Source organism: Corvus hawaiiensis, chromosome 22 (assembly GCF_020740725.1).
Source record: "Corvus hawaiiensis isolate bCorHaw1 chromosome 22, bCorHaw1.pri.cur, whole genome shotgun sequence".
Lineage (NCBI taxonomy): Eukaryota > Metazoa > Chordata > Aves > Passeriformes > Corvidae > Corvus > Corvus hawaiiensis.
The window spans coordinates 8,559,440-8,578,311 of record NC_063234.1 but is presented as its reverse complement, the minus strand read 5'-3'; the positions used below and the strand labels follow the sequence as shown (position 1 = coordinate 8,578,311).

Here is an 18,872-nt window from a genome sequence, read left to right as displayed (position 1 = left end):
CACCATTCCTGTCCCAAACTTCAACTCAACTAGCTTTTGGTTAGATTTGGTTAGAGTATTTTGGTTAGATTTGTTCAAGTTAGGTGAAAATCCCTAATCAACTGGAGAAGTGAGGGATTCCAGCTGGGGCTGTGTGGGAGAGGAGCGGTGCGATCCCTCCAGGAACATCCAGCCTAGCTCAGTGACCCGCAGGCACTCAGAGGGGATGGGCCGTGCAGGGACATTGTTTGGAGAACAACTGAATACCAGGGATTCACAGGAGTGAAATAATTCCCATGCTTCCTGCCAGGTGAGTAGCCTCTGGCATGACTGGCTGCTGAGCACCCTTCACAGGCACCAGCGAGGGCTCCAGGCCCACGTGGAAGCATCGCCCTTCTCTGAGGATGAGGAAGGCATCGAGGATGGGATGAGTAAGAGCTGCTATTGCTCCAAAACCTTTGAGAAGTGGGGGGTTAAAGAGTCCCTGCACCCTACAGATCATGTTGGCAGTGTTGGGGTTGGCATGGTGTTTCCAGAGGCTGAATTTAATGGGAATGCCAAGTGTTCTTGATGTTGGTGCTTGGCAGATTGCCGCAGGCCACTTCAGGAGTGAGAGTGTGCCGTGGAAACCCAGCTTTGCCCTTTCTGTTTGCATTCTCCATTTCACAGCTCCCTTGGCACTGACTGGAGCAAAGCAAGATTTGATCCATGGAATCATAGAATCATTTGGGTTAGAAAGGACCTTTAAAATCATCAAGTCCAACCATTCCTCCAGCACTGTCCTGTTCACCACTAACCCACATCCCAAATGCCATATCCACACGTTTTCTGGACACTTCCAGGCATGGTGACTCCACCCTGGGCAGCCTGTTCCAATGCTTTACATCCCTTCTAATATTCAAAGTAAACCTCTCCTGGTGCAATCTGATACTTGAACATTCTCATTTCTCTGCAGTTCCTCCGTCTTCCTTTAATGATGGATGTGACATTTCACCTCACTTGGGAGGGGCTACAGCTCCCCTCTGGAGCAGTAGGACATGGTGGAATAGCCTGTACAGATAATTGGATGTATTAATCAGGAAAGTACTCTTGAGGGAAAGGCTGGGGAGTTTCTCACTGGCACATAAAGGAGCAGAAAGCATCAGTGTGCCCCTGGTACTACCTCAGGCTCCACTGAAGCCAGACCAGACTCTGGTTCTTGGCTCCTTTCTACCATCTGTGCTAATAAGGACATTGTCAGGAATGGGAATAACAATTTCTCTCCCTGGAATGTTCAAGGTCAGGTTGGACAGGGCTTGGAGCAACCTGATCTGGAAGTGGAAGGTGTCCCTGCCCGTGGCAGGGGGTTGGAATGAGATGGTCTTTAAGGTGCCTTCCAACCCAAAGCAGTCTGGGATTCTGTGATTATAAGAGAAACATTTCTGTAAATCCCATTTCCTGGCACTACCTCCATCAGGAGTTCCCAGAGTAGGAAGAACACCAAGGCAGGGCTACAGGAGACCATCTTTGGTGTGACAGGAGTAGAAAAGTAGTTCTTTTCCTGCAGCTGTTGTGACTCCACATCCTCTCTAAAGGCTGATCAACAAAAACAGTGACTGGATGAAAGGAGTCCTGTTCAAGGGCATGGAATTTGCATGAAGCTGGGATCATAGAATCCCAGCTGGTTTGGGTGGGAAGGACCTTGAAGTTCACCTAATTCCACCCCCTGCCATGGGCAGGGACACCTTCCTCTGTCCCAGGTTGCTCCAAGCCCCATCCAATGTGGCCTTGGACACTTCCAGGGATGGGGCAGCCACAGCTTCTTTGAGCACCCTGTGCCAGGGCCTCCCCACCCTCAGACCATGTTGATGTTTGTAGTAGAAATACTTTGCTGTCCAGAAGAGCCAGTTGGGCAGTTTTGAATGTATTCTATTGCACAAATCCATCCATCAGGATCATTTCTTTCTCCATGCAGCCAAAGCCCAGCGTGAGGAAGGAACACGGGTGCTGTGGGCGGTGCTGAAGGTCCGGGAAGAGGGACCACTGCATCATCCCAGGGAAACAGCCCGAGTCCTGCATGCCCTGGCCATGATCCACTACCTGGGCCTGGATTTAGCCAAGGTAGGTTGTGTCTGAAAAGGTTCAGGAGAATTGGTCAACTGCCCTGGGGGTCATCCTATCTCCTGGACCTCTTGTTCCCCAGCACCTCTCCTGAGCCCACAGTGGTGGTGACTGAGGACAAAGTGCCTTGTAGCTCTCAAACCAATGGTTTGGGTGGGATATTGGGAGGAAATCCTTCCCTGTGAGGGTGGTGAGGCCCTGGCACAGGGTGCCCAGAGAAGCTGTGGCCAGCCCATCCCTGGAAGTGTCCAAGGCCCAATTGAATGGGGCTTGGAGCAACCTGGGACAGTGGAAGATGTCCCTGCCATGGGACATGAGATCAGCTTTAAAGTCCTTTGCAAGCCAAACTATTCCATGGTTCTGTGATCTGCACTCTGTCAAGGCTGACAGTCCTGGCGGATGTGTTTTGGTCTCTGCCAGGCCAGTGGATGCTGGAGTTATCCACATTTTCTGCATTCATCCTTTATCTGGGCTATCCTGGCAGTATAGCTGCCTTTAGACCTGAGCTCAGGGGTTACACGGAGAGCAACACCTGGGGCTCACGGACCTGTTCTTTAGCCAGAGTCCCCCGAGTTCATAGTTCAGTCTATTGGAGTCTGTAATTCCAGTTTGGAATCTGCATTCCTGAATCTTTCTGGCTAAAAAATTCACAGGTGACTGGTAACTTCTGTGCTTTACCAAGAATTGATTTTGAGGAAGTGCTGAGCAGAAACCATCTGGAAATCAGGCCCATCTGTTTGGGATCAGAGCTCAAAACCCCGGGTTTCTTCAGCCTGGGTTATGGGGAGTGAAAATACAGATGGTGAAAAATACTGTGTTGAAATACTAATGGTCTCTCCATTGTATTATAGAAAGCCACAACTATGGGAGTATTTGGGAAACACAAACAAATTCAAATTAGAAAAAAGACAAAGCTTTATAACTGTGAGAGTGTCTGATCCCTGGAAGAGCTACCAAGGGAATTGATTTAGTTCCTTATCAAGAGAAATGAAGGACTTCGTTCAGAGTCAGTGCAGCTGGTTTTTTCATAGCTTCGGGATTGTTCAGAGGAGCTGTATTAGACAGGAGGTGATGTCCAGCACGGGGGGCTGGGGTCAGTAATCTCCTGTCTGCACCACTGGATCCTAAATATGGGATCTGCTGGCAGCTTTAGGCTCTCCTGTAAAGCAGCTTGTACAGGTCACCTCGAAAAGGGAGCCTGGATCTGCTCCAGGTTGCACTGAGCCTCAGCAGGTATTTAACTACCCTGTGACAAAAGCCAGATTCCTGACAATTCCTGGGTGTCTCTTCTGCCCCATTCCAGGCCCAGGAGGTGGGGACGAAAGCCTTTGACTTGGCCAAGCAGCTGCCCCAGCAAGACTCTCTAGAAACCATTGGTCACCTGCTGGAGTTGATTAATGCCCAGTTTTCCCACACCACATAAAAACTGGCTCTGCCAGACCCAGGTGTTTGGCCAGGTTCTCTCTTACCCGGTTTCCTGAACACCACGAGTGTCACAAGCCCTTGGTCCTTCCTGCTGCTGCCTCTTTCCAGCTGCATCCCTGGCTGTCCCAAACTGTTTGGAAAATAAACATTTTGGTCTGAGTTACTCTTCATGTTCTGCTCCACCTCTGTAACCTCTCAGGGAGTAACAGCACCAGGATGAGAAACAAAAGCACCATGAACACACTGAATTAATCATTTATTGGCCAGGTTGGGAATAAGCAAACAGCCTCTCACAGTGTCATGGTGGTTGTCCAGGAGCCAAGATGAGCTCAGGTGTGTTTCTTACTGGTTTCCTGGCTTTGCTTGCCAGTTTGGTGAGGGAGATCCCATGGAGGGATAGGAGAGGAACACAGGGAAGGGCTGGGGTGGTAGACACCTGCTCCCAGGGACCTGGTTGGCCTTGACAAGGCATTGCAGCTCCCTGCAGAGCCCCTCCATCTCCAAACCAATTTCCAGAGAATCCCAGACTGGTTTGGGATGGGAGGGACCTTAAAGCTCATCCCACTTCACCCTCTGCCATGGGCAGGGACACCTTCCACTAGGGCAGGTGCTCAGAATTTTCTCTTTCTGCAGAGCTTCTCATAGCTCTGGGCACTGAGAGACTCCTTTGTTCCACTTCCATGGGTAGAAGTTCCACAGGAAGTATTTCCATCCAGGAGGGACCATGGGAGGCATGAGGGACTGTAAGCAGTGTTGAGGGAAAGAGTGAAAAGGCTGCAACTGGGCATTCTAACCTAAAGGAGATGTAGTTTCCTTCTGGCAGAGAGCTGACATCCCCTTGGATCTGCCACCAGCCTCTGGTGCTGGTGCCACCCCAAGGCCCATTCCCAGCTGGCTCCTGCCCCAGGGAACAGCGAGACCCCTCAGGACAGAGGTGACCCTGCTGGGGAGGGACAAGGACACCAGAGCAGGGCCAGCCACCAGAAGGCTCCAGAGGCCATGGGGAGTATGGGAAGCACGGTGCAGCCACCGGAGCTCCTGATCCCTCACAGCTGGGAAAGGGGAGAAGGGAATCTTGGCCTGTGCCAGGCTGAGCCCTGAGCTGCGATTAAGGCTCATTTACTTCAGGAGGATTTATGAGAGTATTTAATTGCCTCGCCGAGTTGGGCTGGAATCAAGTGTGCTTTGTAAATGCTTCGTCAAGCTGGGGCCTGAGCAATTAGCAGGGATTGCTGCTGCTGGAAAAGCGCAGGTTCAGCCACGTTCCATTCCAGGGGGTGGGATAAGGCTGCTCGGGGTGCACGGCACAGGCCTGGGGAAGGGCTAGGAGACCTCCCAACACTCCTGTGGGAGATGCTGGTGGCTTCTCCACCTCATCAGGTGTGGAATAACCACCTCCATGGGGTGGGGGATTTTGGAAGGGGCTGGAATGGTCATCTCCATGGAGTGGGAGTGCTGGAAGGGGCTGGAATGACCACCTCTGTGGGGCGGGGGATGTTGGGGGTGCCTCAGGGCACAGGGATTTGGGTCACCAGGGATTTGGAGCTTGGTCATGGCTGTAATCCTTCCAGTGCTCCCAGGCTGAGCCTGTGGGACCATGTGGCTGCTCTGGATGTTCAACAAAACAAACCCAGCCTGGAAATGAAGGTTGTGCAGGGCTGAACATCTCCTGGAGCCAGGAATGAAACAGCAGAGTGAGGAAAGGAGCTCTGGGCACAGAAAGAACATTCTGGGGAGCTGTAAAAGGCACTGCAACAGCCATGCCCAGTGTGCGCCCTGCAGGGCAAAGAGCTGCTTCAATAAATAGAAAAAAGCCTAAAGTGACCAAGATCAGCATTTCTTTGCCCGAAAGTGTTTGGGCTTGCAGTTCTTGGCACCTTCTCAGCTGAAGGTGAAAAAAACCAAATCCACAGAGCAGCAGCAACCTCCTCCCTCCCTGCCCTTGCTCAGGTGCTCGTGGCATGACGAAAGCTCTGTCCCAGGCCAGGGGAGCAGGTTTGGGATCCACAGGGCAGGACAGCTCCAGCCAGGGCACCCCCGTGATCCCAGCCCAGGCTGCTCCAGGCAATTAAAATCAGGTTGTACACCCAGAGCAGGTATTTTGCAACCAGGTGAGTCGTTCCCGTGGTGGAAAAAGCTTTGCAGGGACACGCACTCCCAAAACCCCCCCCACCCCTGGCAGGGCAGGGAAAGTCTGGCTCCAAGAAATAAAGGCACAGGACACCGGGGCTGGGTGATTGCTCACATTCTCCTTTATTGTTCACACCACACACCTTCCCCATAGCACTTGACTGCAGGGATTTGCTTAAAAAAAACCACACACACCCCCACAGCTTGGCGCAGCTGTGCCACAACCAGCTGAGCACGGGCATTTTTAAAGAGATTTATTTTACTCCCCCCGCCCCCAACCTTTATTTTTCTTTCACGTGTGGTCAAGTGTCATCACTTCCAAACCAGACAAATAAGTTAAAAAAAAGATACTATTAAAAAAAAAAAAACAAACAACAACAACAAAAAACCCCACCCAACACAAACAAAAAAAACAACCCTCCCTGTGGCTTTGGGAATGTGCCAGGAGCTCCCACACCAGCTGCACTCAGGGAAATGCTTTTTTTTTTTGTGTGTGTTTTCAGTTTTGTTTGAAAAGGACAGTATTTCTCATGTGTATTTTTTTTCTTTAATATACTACAGCCTGAAATTCAGTGCAATAGATACAACTACAGTGCAGAACTATACAAAAGTCATCCTAACCATGTACAAGCTTTTTTTTCTTAGTTGCTATAGAAACTATAACCTTTTTCTGTACCTTTTGTATACATTATACAGTGTGAATATACTCCAAGAATATTTACAGTACTTGGCTTGTCAAATCAGAAATGCTATAACTTAAATGTCTACTATTAACAACCATTGAACAAAAATATATATAATATAAATATCTTCCAGTCTATACACAGAGCAGGAAACTGCTGTATCCATGCAGTGCTGGATTTTGGTGACTCCCAGGATGGGGGTGGTGATGGAGGGGGATGTTGTCGTGTGCGGCTGCCGCTGGCGCTTCACTGTCGGGCAAATATTGCCGAGATTAATCCCAAAATTCAACAAGAACACATCCCCCTCCCATTTTCCCCTCCCAGCTGGAATTCAGGCGAAAGGAGAGGAGCCTGCGGCAAGGGATTGACCTTTCCAACCGATCCATCCGGACGGCTCCGTCCTCCACGCTGCCCCGGGCGGGAGGTCCCCGTCCACGAACCCACTGCGGGGCTTGAAATCAAGGAGACTTTAAAAAATGACTCATTTTCTTGGTAGTTTTTTTTTAAAAAAATATTAGATTTAGTCAATTTATGTGATTTTTTTCCTCTATGATTAGAATGTTAAAAAATAAGTTTCCAGCTTTTAAAAAACTTCCTCTATGTGATTTTCTGTTAAATAACTATTGCGTCGTTAATAAAAAACAGGGAATTGCCCTCCTGCTGGTGGAGGCTGCATGGCTGGGTTTATAAAACACCTATTGGCTTTGAAATCTTGGACGCAAAACCAGCTAAAAAATAAAATAAAAATCATTTCTAGCAGAAAAAAAAATTATAATAAAATAGGTCAGTCTGTCCCCAATAAACCACTGGGGGAGGCTGGAGAAGGGGCATCGGAGCCAGACCCCCCCCCACTCCCTCCTGCCTGGGGTCTGTACAAAGTGTTTTAAAAAGTCCCCCCAGATTCGGGGGGCGGTGGTGCCGGGGGTCCCGGTTACACCTGCGAGTCAGCGCCCAGGCTGTGGAACTCGTCCGGGGTCTTGTCGCTCTGGCCAGCCCCACCCTGCCGGAAGCCCGAGGCAATCTCGTCGAAGGTCCGGCCTTTGGTCTCCGGCACCTTGAAGTAGGTGAAGATGAAGAAGAGCACGAGCAGCACCGTGAAGATGATGAAGACGTAGGAGCCGCAGAGTTGCTGGGATTGAAGGGAAAGGGGGACGTGAGTGCATGGATGGAGGTCACAGAATCATGGAGTTGTTGAGGCTGGAAAAGCCTGCCAAGATCAAGTCCAACCACCAACCCAGCACTGCCAGATCCACCCCTAACCCATGTCCCCAAATGCCATATCCACATGTTTTTGAGCACTTCCAGGGATTGTGACTCCACCACCTCCCTGACCACCCTTTTCATGAAGAAATTTTCTCAATATCCAATCTAAACCTCTCCTGGCACAGCTTGGGGACCTGTCCCTTGTTTCCTGGGAGCAGAGCCTGACTCCTGCCAGGTGCCCCCTCCTGTCAGGGAGTTGTGGAGAACCAGAAGGTCCCCCTTGAGCCTCCTTTTCTCCAGGTGGAGCCCCACCAGTTCCCTCAGCTGCTCCTGGTGCTCCAGCCCCTTCCCCAGCCCTGTTCCCCTCTCTGGACTCAGAGCGATGGGCCATGGCTGAAGGATCAGCTGGTACCACCCTGCCCACACCTGCCATGGCCATCCAAGACCCAGGTCCTCCTTTCAAGGAACATCTCAAGTTCCATAAGGAACACTGAGTCCAGTTCCAGCTCAAGTCCTCCTTCCCAAGGGACCTTAACCCAACCAAACCACCTCAGCCCAGGTTTTAGGACTCAAGGATGTGGCCCTGGAATTCAACACTGGGATCCAGCAGCAGGATTTGGCACCAAGATCTGACACCAGGACACCACACCAAAATCTGGCAACGTGATCCAGCACCAGGAACCAGCAACCAGACCCGGGATTTGGATTTGGCAGCAGGGTCCAGCAATGGGATCCTGCACTGAAGTCTGGCATGGGGATCCAGCTGGACACTCTTTCCATCCCTGATCCAGAACTGGGATCTGGATCCACCCTGAACCAACACAGCCTCAAAGGGTGGGACTGAGACTCCCCTGGAGGATTCCTGGGATCCCCTGGGACTCCCAGATTCCTGTATCCCCAGTCACACCCCCCCCCCCCCCCCCAGTATTCCAGCCGTGATTACCTCAATGTACTGGAAGCCCATTCCCACAATGAAGTTGGAGGTCCAGTTGGAGAGCCCAGCCACGGCGAAAGCGGCGGGACGGGGGCCTTGGCTGAACAGCTCTGCCACGATGAACCATGGGATGGGGCCTGGGCCGATCTCAAAGAAGGCCACAAACCCAAAGATGGCCACAATGCTGAGGTAGGACATCCAGGGCATTTGGTCCTAGGCCAAGGGAAAGGGAGAAGGTCAGTGCCATGAAGGGAACACGTCACCTGGACACCTCAGCTGGTGCTGGCAGAGGAGCCATGAGCTGGAAACTGGAATTCTGGGAGCTCAGGAGAGATGTGACAATGGGAACTGAGTGCTCAGCCATCACCTCAAGGAGGAATAAGTCATTCCTCCACTCCAACCATCCCTCTTCAACCTCCTCCTCCTCCTCCCAGCCTCCCCAGCACTCACCAGCAGTGTGAGGGCGATGGTCATGAGAATGGCACATCCAGCCATCCCTGCCAACCCAATGAGGTGCAGGGTCCTGCGCCCGGCTCGCTCCACCACGAACAGCTGTGGGATGGACATGGCCCATCAGCACCTCTCCAGCTTGCAGGAAAGGCCCCTTCTCCCACCTTCCCTGGAGAGACCCTGGGAGGCCCCAAAACTCACTGAGACCACGGTGAAGGCTGTGTTCACCACACCAGAGCCAATGGTGGCGTAGACAGGCTGCTCCACCCCCGACTTCTCAAAGATGCTGGTGGAGTAGTAGAAGACCTACAAAGGGCAGGGAGGTGCCACAAGTCAGGTCCTGGAGCTCTGGGTGAACCAAGCCGACCCCTGGCATTCAGATCCCACCCAGACTCACCGCATTGATCCCTGAAAGCTGCTGGGAGAGCTGCAGGACAATGGCGATGAGGATGGGCTGGCGGTACATGGGTGAGCGGAACAGCTCCATGATGGTGACCTTCTTCTCCCTCATCATCTGCCGGCTCTCCTCCTTCATCTCCTGCAGGTCGCTGCTCACGTCCGTTGTGCCCCGCAGCTTCTTGAGGACTGAGAAGGAGAGGTGGGGTCAGGAGATGCCGAGGACCCTCCGGAGTGCCAGGATGGGCCCTGTGGAGGAGTCACTCACCACTCTTGGCTTTGTTCTCCTCGTTGCGGTTGATGAGCAGGAACCGGGGGCTCTCGGGGGCAAAGGGCAGGATGATGCACTGTAGCAGGGCAGGAACGAAGATGAAGCCCAGCAGCAGTGGCCAGAGAGAGTCGTTTCCCATGATCAAGTCCAAACCAAACACCTGAGGAGGAGAAGAGGGATTGAGCCACCCAACCCAGCTGGAAGAGTCCTGGTTGGACACAACTCTGCAATTCATGGTGCACTCCAAGCTGGGACATCCATTGGAGGGACTCCTCTGCTGCTTCCAGGTGGCCAACAGATGTCAACATCCTGATGCTGCCCATCCCAAACCTTCAGATCCCACAGCAACCCTGCTCCTGCTGAGCTCCAGTTCCACCCCTCCCATCCCAGCTCCACCTGAAAGGCTGTGCAGATCCACAGCACCTCATCCCTGCAGGCCCTGTTGAGTGTCAGGATCAAAAAAAAGGGGGAACACCCCCCCCCGCAAAACATTCTCCAGTGCTCACCTGTGCAATGAGGATGCCCAGGACAATGCCAAGCTGGTGGAAGGTCCCCAAGGCCCCCCGCAGGGCAGTGGGGGACACCTCACCCACGTACATGGGCACGAAACCCGTGGTGAGGCCAGAGTAGAGGCCGATGATGAAGCGGCCAAGGATGAGCATCTCAAAGGAAAAAGCCATCTTGGAGAAGCCCATGAGGACAGCTGACACAAAGGCTAGAATGTTGGACATCAGCATGGAATTGCGTCTGGAGAGGGATGGAGGAGAGAGATGAGGAACACCAGGAGAACCCAAACATCAGCCCTTGGCAGTCCTGGAATGCCAGGGTGGGGTGAGGCAGCACAACCTCCCCACTGAGTGATCCACCAGGGATCCAGCAGGCTCAGAGCTCACCTTCCAAAGCGATTGACAAAGAGACCCACAGAGAAGGAGCCAATCATGCCCCCGACAGAGAAGATGGCAACAGAGAGGGACCAGAGCGTGGTAAGGGTGGCAGGGCTGATGGGCTCCTGGTATCGGTACAGCCACGTGCGGTTGTAGAAATCCTCAATCACCTGGAAAACAAGGAGAGAAACCAAACCACGCATCAAACCCGCCCCCGCTTCAGCCGTGCCACCAGAGGGACGAGTCCCTGCGGCCACTGCGGCTCACAAGACAATGCGTCACCATCACCAGAGCCGCCGGTCGAGGCTCGACTCCAGCCCAAGGGAGGGAACCTGCTGGGATACGTGGGGGAAATGCAGCCGGACGGGTTCTGGACTCACCCTGCCCGGAGAGGGAGAGACTGCGCTGCCAAAACTCGCCAGGCGGGCACGGGGAGGTCACGCTGCTCCCCAGGGCAGGGCAGGAGGCAGAGATGTGCCAGCCCCGCAGAGGAAGGGAAGGAACACAGGGCAGTTCCCATCCCCTTGGATACTCCCGGAGCTGGATTTCCAGGTTTTTTTCCCCCAAGAATTCCATAACACACAATCTCTGCCATGGTTCTGCAGGACTGTGATGCCAACACCCAACACAGGCCTTGGTTTTAAACACTAAGAACAGCCTGGTTTGTGAATTTTAGGGGGTTTTATATAAATTTTTGATGATTTTATATAAGTTTGGTATATTTTTATACACAAAAAGTATACACTTATATACAAAATATATACATTTATATGCATTTTGTACACTTTTAATGTATTTTTAAAGCCAGCCCATCACTGGTAGCTTCACCAACTTCCCGTCCCTGCCCATGGCTGGGAAATGGCCTAAATGACCCTTTAAAGGTCCCTTCCAACCCAAATCCTTCATAATACCATGATTTAAGGGTCAGTCATCCCCAAACCACCAAAGCAAAGGGCTCCATAACACCCCACCAACCCAAGTTGGAAGGAGCAGAAATTGCAGAGATTCCCTGCTCTGCTGGGCCTCAGGTGGCTCCAGGATTCTGCTGTTCTGAAGGGTTCCACTCCCAATTCACTGTTTACACCATCGTGCTTCACTTTCCACTTTTCCCATCCATCCAAGCCCAAACAGGAGCCCTGGCAGAGACAGCACAAGAAATTCACACTGCACCGGATACAAGTCCCAGTAGTATTATTTTTCTGAGTTGTTCCTTTTCCAAAGGAAAAAGAAAACCATTAGAGTTGCCATATTTAAGTGATTTTGTTCCCTTCTGTTTCACCTGGAGGTTTGGATGCTTTTCCCCCTTTTCCCAACATCCCCAAAATAAATAATTGATTGGATTATTGGAGAAGTTTGGGCTGGCTCAGGCTCTCAGTAGAGCCAGGGGATCTCTGAAAATAACACCCCCTCCTGCCCCCTTCCTCCTGAAAAAAGGGATGCTTTGAAGAGTCCAGTATTTTTTGGGGCAGAGGAAGGGATGAAAAATGGGTTTAAAGGGAGATGGGTGAAAAAAAAAATTGTTGTCCCTAAAACTGGGGCTTTCCCCCCCCTTTTCAGCTGAGCATTGTGATGCATCCCCATCCTGCAGTTCCATGAATCCCAATACCAGTGCAATCCTGTGCTTGGATGCATCTCAATGCATCCCCATGCCAACTCTGCATCCCTGTGCATCCTCATCCCAACCTTTCACTCCAGTTTATCCCAGTGCATCCCCATCCTGTGCCCCAGTGCATCCTGAGGCATTCCTGTCCCAGTCCTGCACCTCCATGCATCCCCATCCTGCATCCCAATCCTGTGCCCCAGTTTATCCCAATGCACCCCCATTCCAATTCCAATGCATTCCAGTCCTGCACAGTAACGTGTCCCTATCCAAAACCCACACTTTATGTGTCCCCATTCTTAAAGCTGGGATGACCCCCTGTGTCCAGCACATCCTGCTGCCCAGGACGACCCTCATCCCATCTGCCTTCATGCTCCCACATGGAGCATCCCAAATCCTTCCACCCAACACAGGTGACTTGTCCTGCACCACGTGACTCCTCCTGGCCTGAGCCCCAGGGATTCATACCCAAAATCATGAGGAAAACTGTGGCAACACCCATCAGGAGAGTCTGGATTTGCTGCGGACTGCGGGCACAGGAGCTCAGTCCCATGGGAAGCTCACAGCTGATCCCTGCCCATGTCACCCAGAGCAGCCAGCTGTGAGAGGATGAAGAGAAATCCTTCAGTCCAGGGAAACTCCTGGGATGGGCTCTGACCAGGGTGTGATCACAGCATTCCTGCTTCCCACAGTGCCAGAGCTTGGGAAAATGAGGGCAGATGCTGGGGAGCAGCTCCTCAGTGCAATCCCAGGGATTTCCCAGCTCCAACGGTTCAAACACTGCTCCATTGCCTGTCTCCCAGGCACGGTGCTTAGGGCCACCCAAGAATGAACATGCCCAACATCAGACCAGTCCACGTGAAAGCAAGGAGGCATCAGGATATTTTAGGAGGTTGATGCCTTCAGCAGCGCCCTGCAGGTTCTGGGTGGGAGCTGCAGCCTCCAGCCACAGAAACTGAATTGCGGGATTCAATAACAGATAATGCAACACCTCGAACAAATTCCTGGTTTTTTTCCTCTTGCCACACTGATGGGGCCTGGGGAATTTTTCCACGGGGTCTTCTCTCCCATGAGGAGTTTTCCCAGTGTTTGAGGCAACATTCCAGAGCCATCCACTGGGATGGGATTAAACTCTGGCTGCTGGATTCTGCCCTGGTGGGTTGAATTCTTTGGGGTGGTGACACTTGGGGCTCCCGCCAGAGCCCAGGCTGTCCCTCCACACCTTATCCCAGCACAAGAGCTGTGCCCAGGGAACACCTGGGCACGTACCACATGGGAAGTCTGAGATAATTTTCCAAGTCTTTAACACCTCAAACAGATACCAAATTTGGGAAAAGTCATGTGGCCATTTTCCATGGCCCACGGGTATCTACCAGCAGCTGGAGGGTCCTGGCATTACATTAGGGGAGGAGCCAACACCTCCTTCGCTCCATTCCCCTTACAGCACTTCCCAGCCAACCCCCTCTCCTCCCGGGATGTTGTGCCGGGATGCAAAACTCGGAGGTAGGGGCTCTCTGTCCGGAGCAGCCACTTGGGATGACTCAAACCTTAATTAACTACCAAACCTTCACTAAGAGCCGAGGTTAAAAGTTCCACAGGCCACACCCAGAGAGCATCCTGCAGGCACTGCTGGGATTTTTCCCAACAAAAATGCCAAGCAAGGAGGAAACAAATTCTCCCGGGAAGGCTGGAGCTAAATAACTCCCTCTCAAATCCCATTACAGCCCTAAGCTGCCTAGCGGGATGTACTATTTTAGCCAGGCTGGCAGCGGAGGCTGGTTTGTTTTCGGACACGGGGCAGGGGGAGGTGTGGAATTTTGTGACAGAGGGGCTGGAATTTCCCTCCGGAGGGCTCTGGGAGCACTCACCTTCTGCGGGGCGTTGATGACGCCAGTGTTGTATCCAAACTGGAGGGAGCCCAGCACCGCTCCTCCCACAGCCAGCATCAGGCGAGCCGTCATCTGCCAGAAAACACGGAAAAGGGGTTAAATCTGGGATCCCCGCAGCCCTGTCTCCCCCACCGGAGCGATCCCAGGGCGCTGCACGGGATGCTGGGAAGGCGGCGAGTATGAATATTCAGGATAAAAGAGAAAACTCACTTTTTTTGGCGCTGAGGGGGAAAAATAATAATAAAAATGTCATTTTGGGAGTTAAAAAAACCCCATGGTTTGGGGGATTCCAGGAATTTCAGCCCTGGAGTGGGCTGGAGGTGTTATCTGGGCTCCAAGGGTCCCCTCGGAGGCTCCACATGAGCACTGGGCTCCGGGCCAGCGCTGGCCGCTCCCGGGACACGGCGGAGCCTCCGTGCGCTCCCGGCCGAGGATGCTCCGGGAATCTGTCATTAACAAAGGTTTTCCATCACAGTCTAATTAAGAGTCGCTGAGCAAAATCCTGGTTAGTTGGCAAAGCCTTCCCAGGCCTCCTCTTCCTCCCGCCTGAGCTGGAGCAACAATCAGAGCCTTGTTCGGGAGCAGGGTCAGGGCAGGCCAGCACTTGGGCCACCTTCGTTAGAGGCCCAATTATCCCAAGCAGGAGATTTTCCCGGCACTAGAACCAGGATCCGACATTCCCACTTAATCAGCTTTGGGATGAGCCACGTGAAATTTATAAACCCCTTAATTTGAAGGGGGGGGGGGGGGGGGGGGGGGGTGAAAGGGGGTGGTCCTCCCTAAGTACCAACATGTCACCCCCAAGGATGCTTCCATGGGGTCTTGGATTAATATTCCCAAGGGATCGATGTCTCAGATCCCATCTAAATGAGGAGGGGTGACTCCAATTTCCCTACCAAAAGGATATTTTTTTGTATTTAAGAACCGTTTTTCTCTTTTAATAATGGAATTAATGCTGCTCCCTGACCTTGCCACTCTGGCCACCACCTCCCTCCGCGTGAAAGTTCCCAGGGAAAAAGCAGAGGGAATGAAGCCAGGCCCCTTAATGAAGCTCATTAATTAGGCTTGGCCCCAACACAACTAATCAGGGAGGTTCTGGCACTTGGATTTGGTCGGTGCTTCACAATAAATCCACCCCAAGGAGAAAACGCCGCAGTTGGGAGGGCACAAACAGGCTGGGAAGTTGGTGGTATCCCAAAAAAACACAGAAAAAGCCCCAAAAACACCACAATTCTAACTGTGACCTTATCCATCCCCCAAAAACCTAGGATGGGAATGCTGAAAGCACCTGTTGCTTGGGGAAACCTTATTAAAAAATGAGGGATTTTGGAGATTTGAGTGGACTGGGGGGGAATTGGGAGGTTTTGGGGTGGGGTGATTTTCCTTTGCTTTTCGGGGATCACCCTGATTTGTTTGGGTCCTGATTTTGCCTTTTCCTGGCTAAAGGGCACCCCGGGAGCTGCCAGGCGCTCCCCTAGGCAGGGCGAGCACAGGTGAGTCATGGCTGCAAAGATGAGGATGCGGCAGCCGGATGAACTTTGCTCCAGGAAGGTGAGAGGTAACAACACCTTGATGCTCCCACACCAGCCACTACCCAAAAAAAGAAAAAAAAATTACATTCATTTTTCCATTTTAACATTTAGAAAAAGAGAACTTTTCATGGCTACTAAAAAAGAAAATAAAAAAGATTTTTGGATTAAATTCCAGAACAAAAACCTTGTATTTTGATTAAATTCCAGCAGTTTGAAGAGATGAAAGGGTAAAACTGGCAGGAAAATTGCTTTTTGGAGGCTATTCCCGAGTAGGGTCAGGGTGAGTCAGCTCCTGCCGCTCCCTTCCCTGTTCCAAACACGCTGCCCGGCTCCGATCCGGGAGCCTTTCGGCTTGAACGTCGCCATTAAAGGCAAGTTTGGGGGGAAAAAAAATAATTAAATAAATGAAAAAGTAGATTCTGCTTTGCCCAGGCAGTTCCTGCCAAACCCCACGTGGGGCTGTGGGGAGATTTTTTAACTCCTTGCAGGAAAAACAGCTTTATCAGGAATTTTGGGACAAATTCCCTCTTATTTCCAAAAAATAAACTTACTTAAGCCCGACTAGACCCCAAACTCCAGGCTTTATCCCTAATAATTCCTCTATGTTATAGGAAAGCCAGAATTTTAATGAATTTAGAGTATTTGTTTTCTTCTTAGCTGCTTCCTGCTTCCTCCCCAGCTCCAACACGGAAGCCAGGACACTCCGAGGAGGATCGGGGTGGGGGGGTGACAGGGCCCCCCCAGACCTGCTGCCTTGGGCTTTACAACTCTATTTTTAACCCTTTTTTGTTTTTTATCCTCCAGCCTGGAAAGACTTTGGGATACAGACCACCTCATGGATCAAGGGAATGAATAATCCCTTTAAAAGCAAAATAATAATAATACTGAAATATTAATACAAAGATATTAAAAGAGTGGCCCAGCAGGGAATTCCAACTTTTTTCACTCCAGCATGGAGGATTTTGGGATGCTGCTGCTTCATGGAAAAAGGGAATTCATAATTCCTTCAAAATAGTACTAAAAAAAAAAAAAGTGTCCCAGAAGGGAATTTGAACTTTTTTTACTCCAGTGCAGAAGGATTTGGGCAATTTTAGGATGCTGATTGTTTCACGGATCAAGTGAATTAATAATTTCTTTAAAAGCAAATTAGCAATAACATGAAAAAAAAAGGTCCCAGGAGGATATACCATTTTTTTTTTACTCCACCATGGAGGGTTTGGGGATGCTGCTGCCTCATGAAACACAGAAATTACTTATTCCTTTAAAACAATATTTTTTTAAAAAGAGTCTTAGGAGGGAATTCAAATTCTTTTTTCACTCTGTCATGGAGGATTTTGGGATGCTATCTGTCCTATGGAGCAAGAAAAAATAGTAATTCCTTAAAAATCAAAATAATAGTTAAAAAAGGGGGTCCCACAAGGGAATTTTGGGAAAATCCACATGACAAAGACACCATTAAAATGATCCATGAGGATTTAAGCAGCAGCCCAGAGGCTGCTCCTGAGTGCTCCCAACCAGGGGTGGAAGAGGGGATGTGGGGAGTGGGTGCAGCCCCTTGCACACTCATTTGCACATTCCTGGGAGCGAGGGCACATGGACAACACAGCTGCAGCTGCCTCCCAACACGGGAAAAACTCGCACCCCCACCGAAAACTGGAAAAAATCCACTCCAAACCCACAGGAGGGGACTTAAACCCAGAGAATTTGGGGGTCACGCTGGCACTGTGGGGACGGGGTGGGATTTGGGTTGTGGGAGAGAACCGGGGGGATGGGAAGAAGCATCGGAGTGGCGGAATGTGATTTTTTTATTTATTTTTCTTCCCTACTTAAAGGTCATCCAGGGACGGCGACACGATCCCGGCGAGTTTTGCAACTGCGACAAGCATGGGAGACGTTTTTGCATGGAATGAGCTGGAAAATACACACGGAATGTGCAACAAAAAAAACCAAAAAAACCATCCTGGGTTAATAATATTAATTATTAAATTTCAAGGGGATTGGGGGTGGGAGTTAGTCCCCCACCTCTCAGCCGCCAGCTGCTTCCATGAAAAATCCGGTTTTTTTCCATGCAAAACACACTCTGGATGGAAGTGTTGCCCATCAGCGCTCGGCAAATCAGCCCTGCGATTAATTACCTTTACAAAAATTAATCATTTCTAACCCAAATCCATCCAAGGCGGGGAGTTACAGAGCTGGAAAAGCAGCGGGAACGCGACTCCGACTCCATTCGGGAAACCGGGAGTTAAAGTGCGTCGGATTTGGGTATGAGACCAAATTTGTGTTTAATTCCTGCCCCCATCACCGCGCTGCCGGCCGGCACGTTCCCGGCTCCCACCCCCAATCCCACCACTCATCCTGGAAAACAGGCGCTGCGGGCGAGCCGGCTCGGAACAAAATCATTTAAAATTAGGAGATACATATACAGAGATTGATATAGATCCATTAAATTTAAGAAAATTGTGTAGTTCATGTTTAATGGGGGGGGGGGGGGGGGTGGAAAGAGGGGGTGAAATACCAAGGGAGATCGTTCCTGTCACATCTTTAATTAGGATAAAATGACGATTTGGGGGGTTATTACACTTCGTGCGGCCACGCAGCCAATTTCTAAACACATCCCCCCGATCCCTCACCCCCAAAAAAACCACTTGGATTTATCCCAGCCGTTCCCAGATGGGAATGTTTGGGAGGACGGGAATGTTTTGGTGGTTGGGATGAAGCAAATGGGGGTTGATAACAGTGACCTGCTGGAATTAACCACCAGGATCGTTTTGGGCTTTAACCCCCCCCAATTAATTATAAATCAATTAATTTGGGATGGGGAGGGTGTTGGGGGATCCCGGCCACTGCCGAGCGGCCGGGCGAGCTCAGAGCATTTAATAACTCACAGTTTGGGATAAATTAATAGGAACTGGGTCAGGAGCTCCAGGCGGGATGTGCCCAGCTGAGCCCCAACACTGCGGGGATCCGGAGGGTCCCGGCGGGGTCATCCCAACCTCGCACCCCCCAAAAGCCACCTCGGCCCTTGCCGGGCTCTGGGGCCACCTCCCCCGAAATGGGGTCAAAAGGGACAGTTTTGGGTCGCTCCCTCGCGGTTCCGCATTTCGGGGGGGAGCCCAAAAGTGGCTGCCGAGCGCGCTACAAGACGCTGAGCCGGCATCAGCCGCTCTTTCGGGAGCGGCTCCACTCAGGTTTAGGGTAAAAAATAACGCAAAAAGGTGTTCGCGGCTGGCGGCGACAGCCGCGCGTGTGCGGGGGCGGCGGGGCCGCGCGCGGGGGTGGCCGGGGGGTTGTGTAACGCAGGGCGGGGGGGCGCGGGCTCACCTTGCTGCCGGTGTCCATGGCGAGGCCGGGGCCGGCGCGGCGGGGCCGTGCGGGCAGGCGGGCGGGCGGCGGGGC

General features: G+C 51.6%; 2 protein-coding genes across 3 annotated transcripts in view; one reads left to right on the top strand and one right to left on the bottom strand.

Moving 5' to 3' along the window:
• Positions 1 to 7,086, top strand: part of ZMYND12 (zinc finger MYND-type containing 12) — a 17,954-nt gene extending 10,868 nt beyond the window's left edge. Inside the window, exons 6-8 of the mRNA XM_048326243.1 lie at positions 290 to 410; positions 1,934 to 2,079; positions 3,383 to 7,086. Coding sequence (XP_048182200.1) covers positions 290 to 410; positions 1,934 to 2,079; positions 3,383 to 3,502 — 387 coding nt within the window. The 3' untranslated portion in view covers positions 3,503 to 7,086. The remainder of the gene's footprint in view (positions 1 to 289; positions 411 to 1,933; positions 2,080 to 3,382) is intronic.
• On the bottom strand, positions 5,735 to 18,872 carry SLC2A1 (solute carrier family 2 member 1). Of its 2 annotated transcripts, XM_048326239.1 has the most exons (11): positions 18,798 to 18,872; positions 13,924 to 14,016; positions 10,465 to 10,625; positions 10,078 to 10,318; positions 9,569 to 9,731; positions 9,302 to 9,489; positions 9,106 to 9,210; positions 8,905 to 9,006; positions 8,464 to 8,667; positions 7,255 to 7,446; positions 5,735 to 6,566 (listed from the first exon to the last, which is right to left on the bottom strand). In XM_048326239.1, exons 1-11 carry the CDS (start codon positions 18,813 to 18,815, stop codon positions 6,564 to 6,566), a joined length of 1,470 nt encoding a protein of 489 aa, XP_048182196.1. In that variant the 5' UTR covers positions 18,816 to 18,872; the 3' UTR covers positions 5,735 to 6,563. The 2 variants fall into 2 exon arrangements, with proteins under 2 accessions (XP_048182196.1, XP_048182195.1); XM_048326238.1 differs by having other exon boundaries at positions 5,735 to 7,446.

Bases quoted from the DNA above. Each gene is read 5' to 3' on its own strand.
- SLC2A1 (XM_048326238.1), bottom strand. The intron at 9,732-10,077 runs GTGAGCACTGGA...TCTCCTCCTCAG, and splicing joins TGGGCATCCTCATTGCACAG to GTGTTTGGTTTGGACTTGAT. The intron at 7,447-8,463 runs GTAATCACGGCT...CTTCAATCCCAG, and splicing joins TGGGCTTCCAGTACATTGAG to CAACTCTGCGGCTCCTACGT.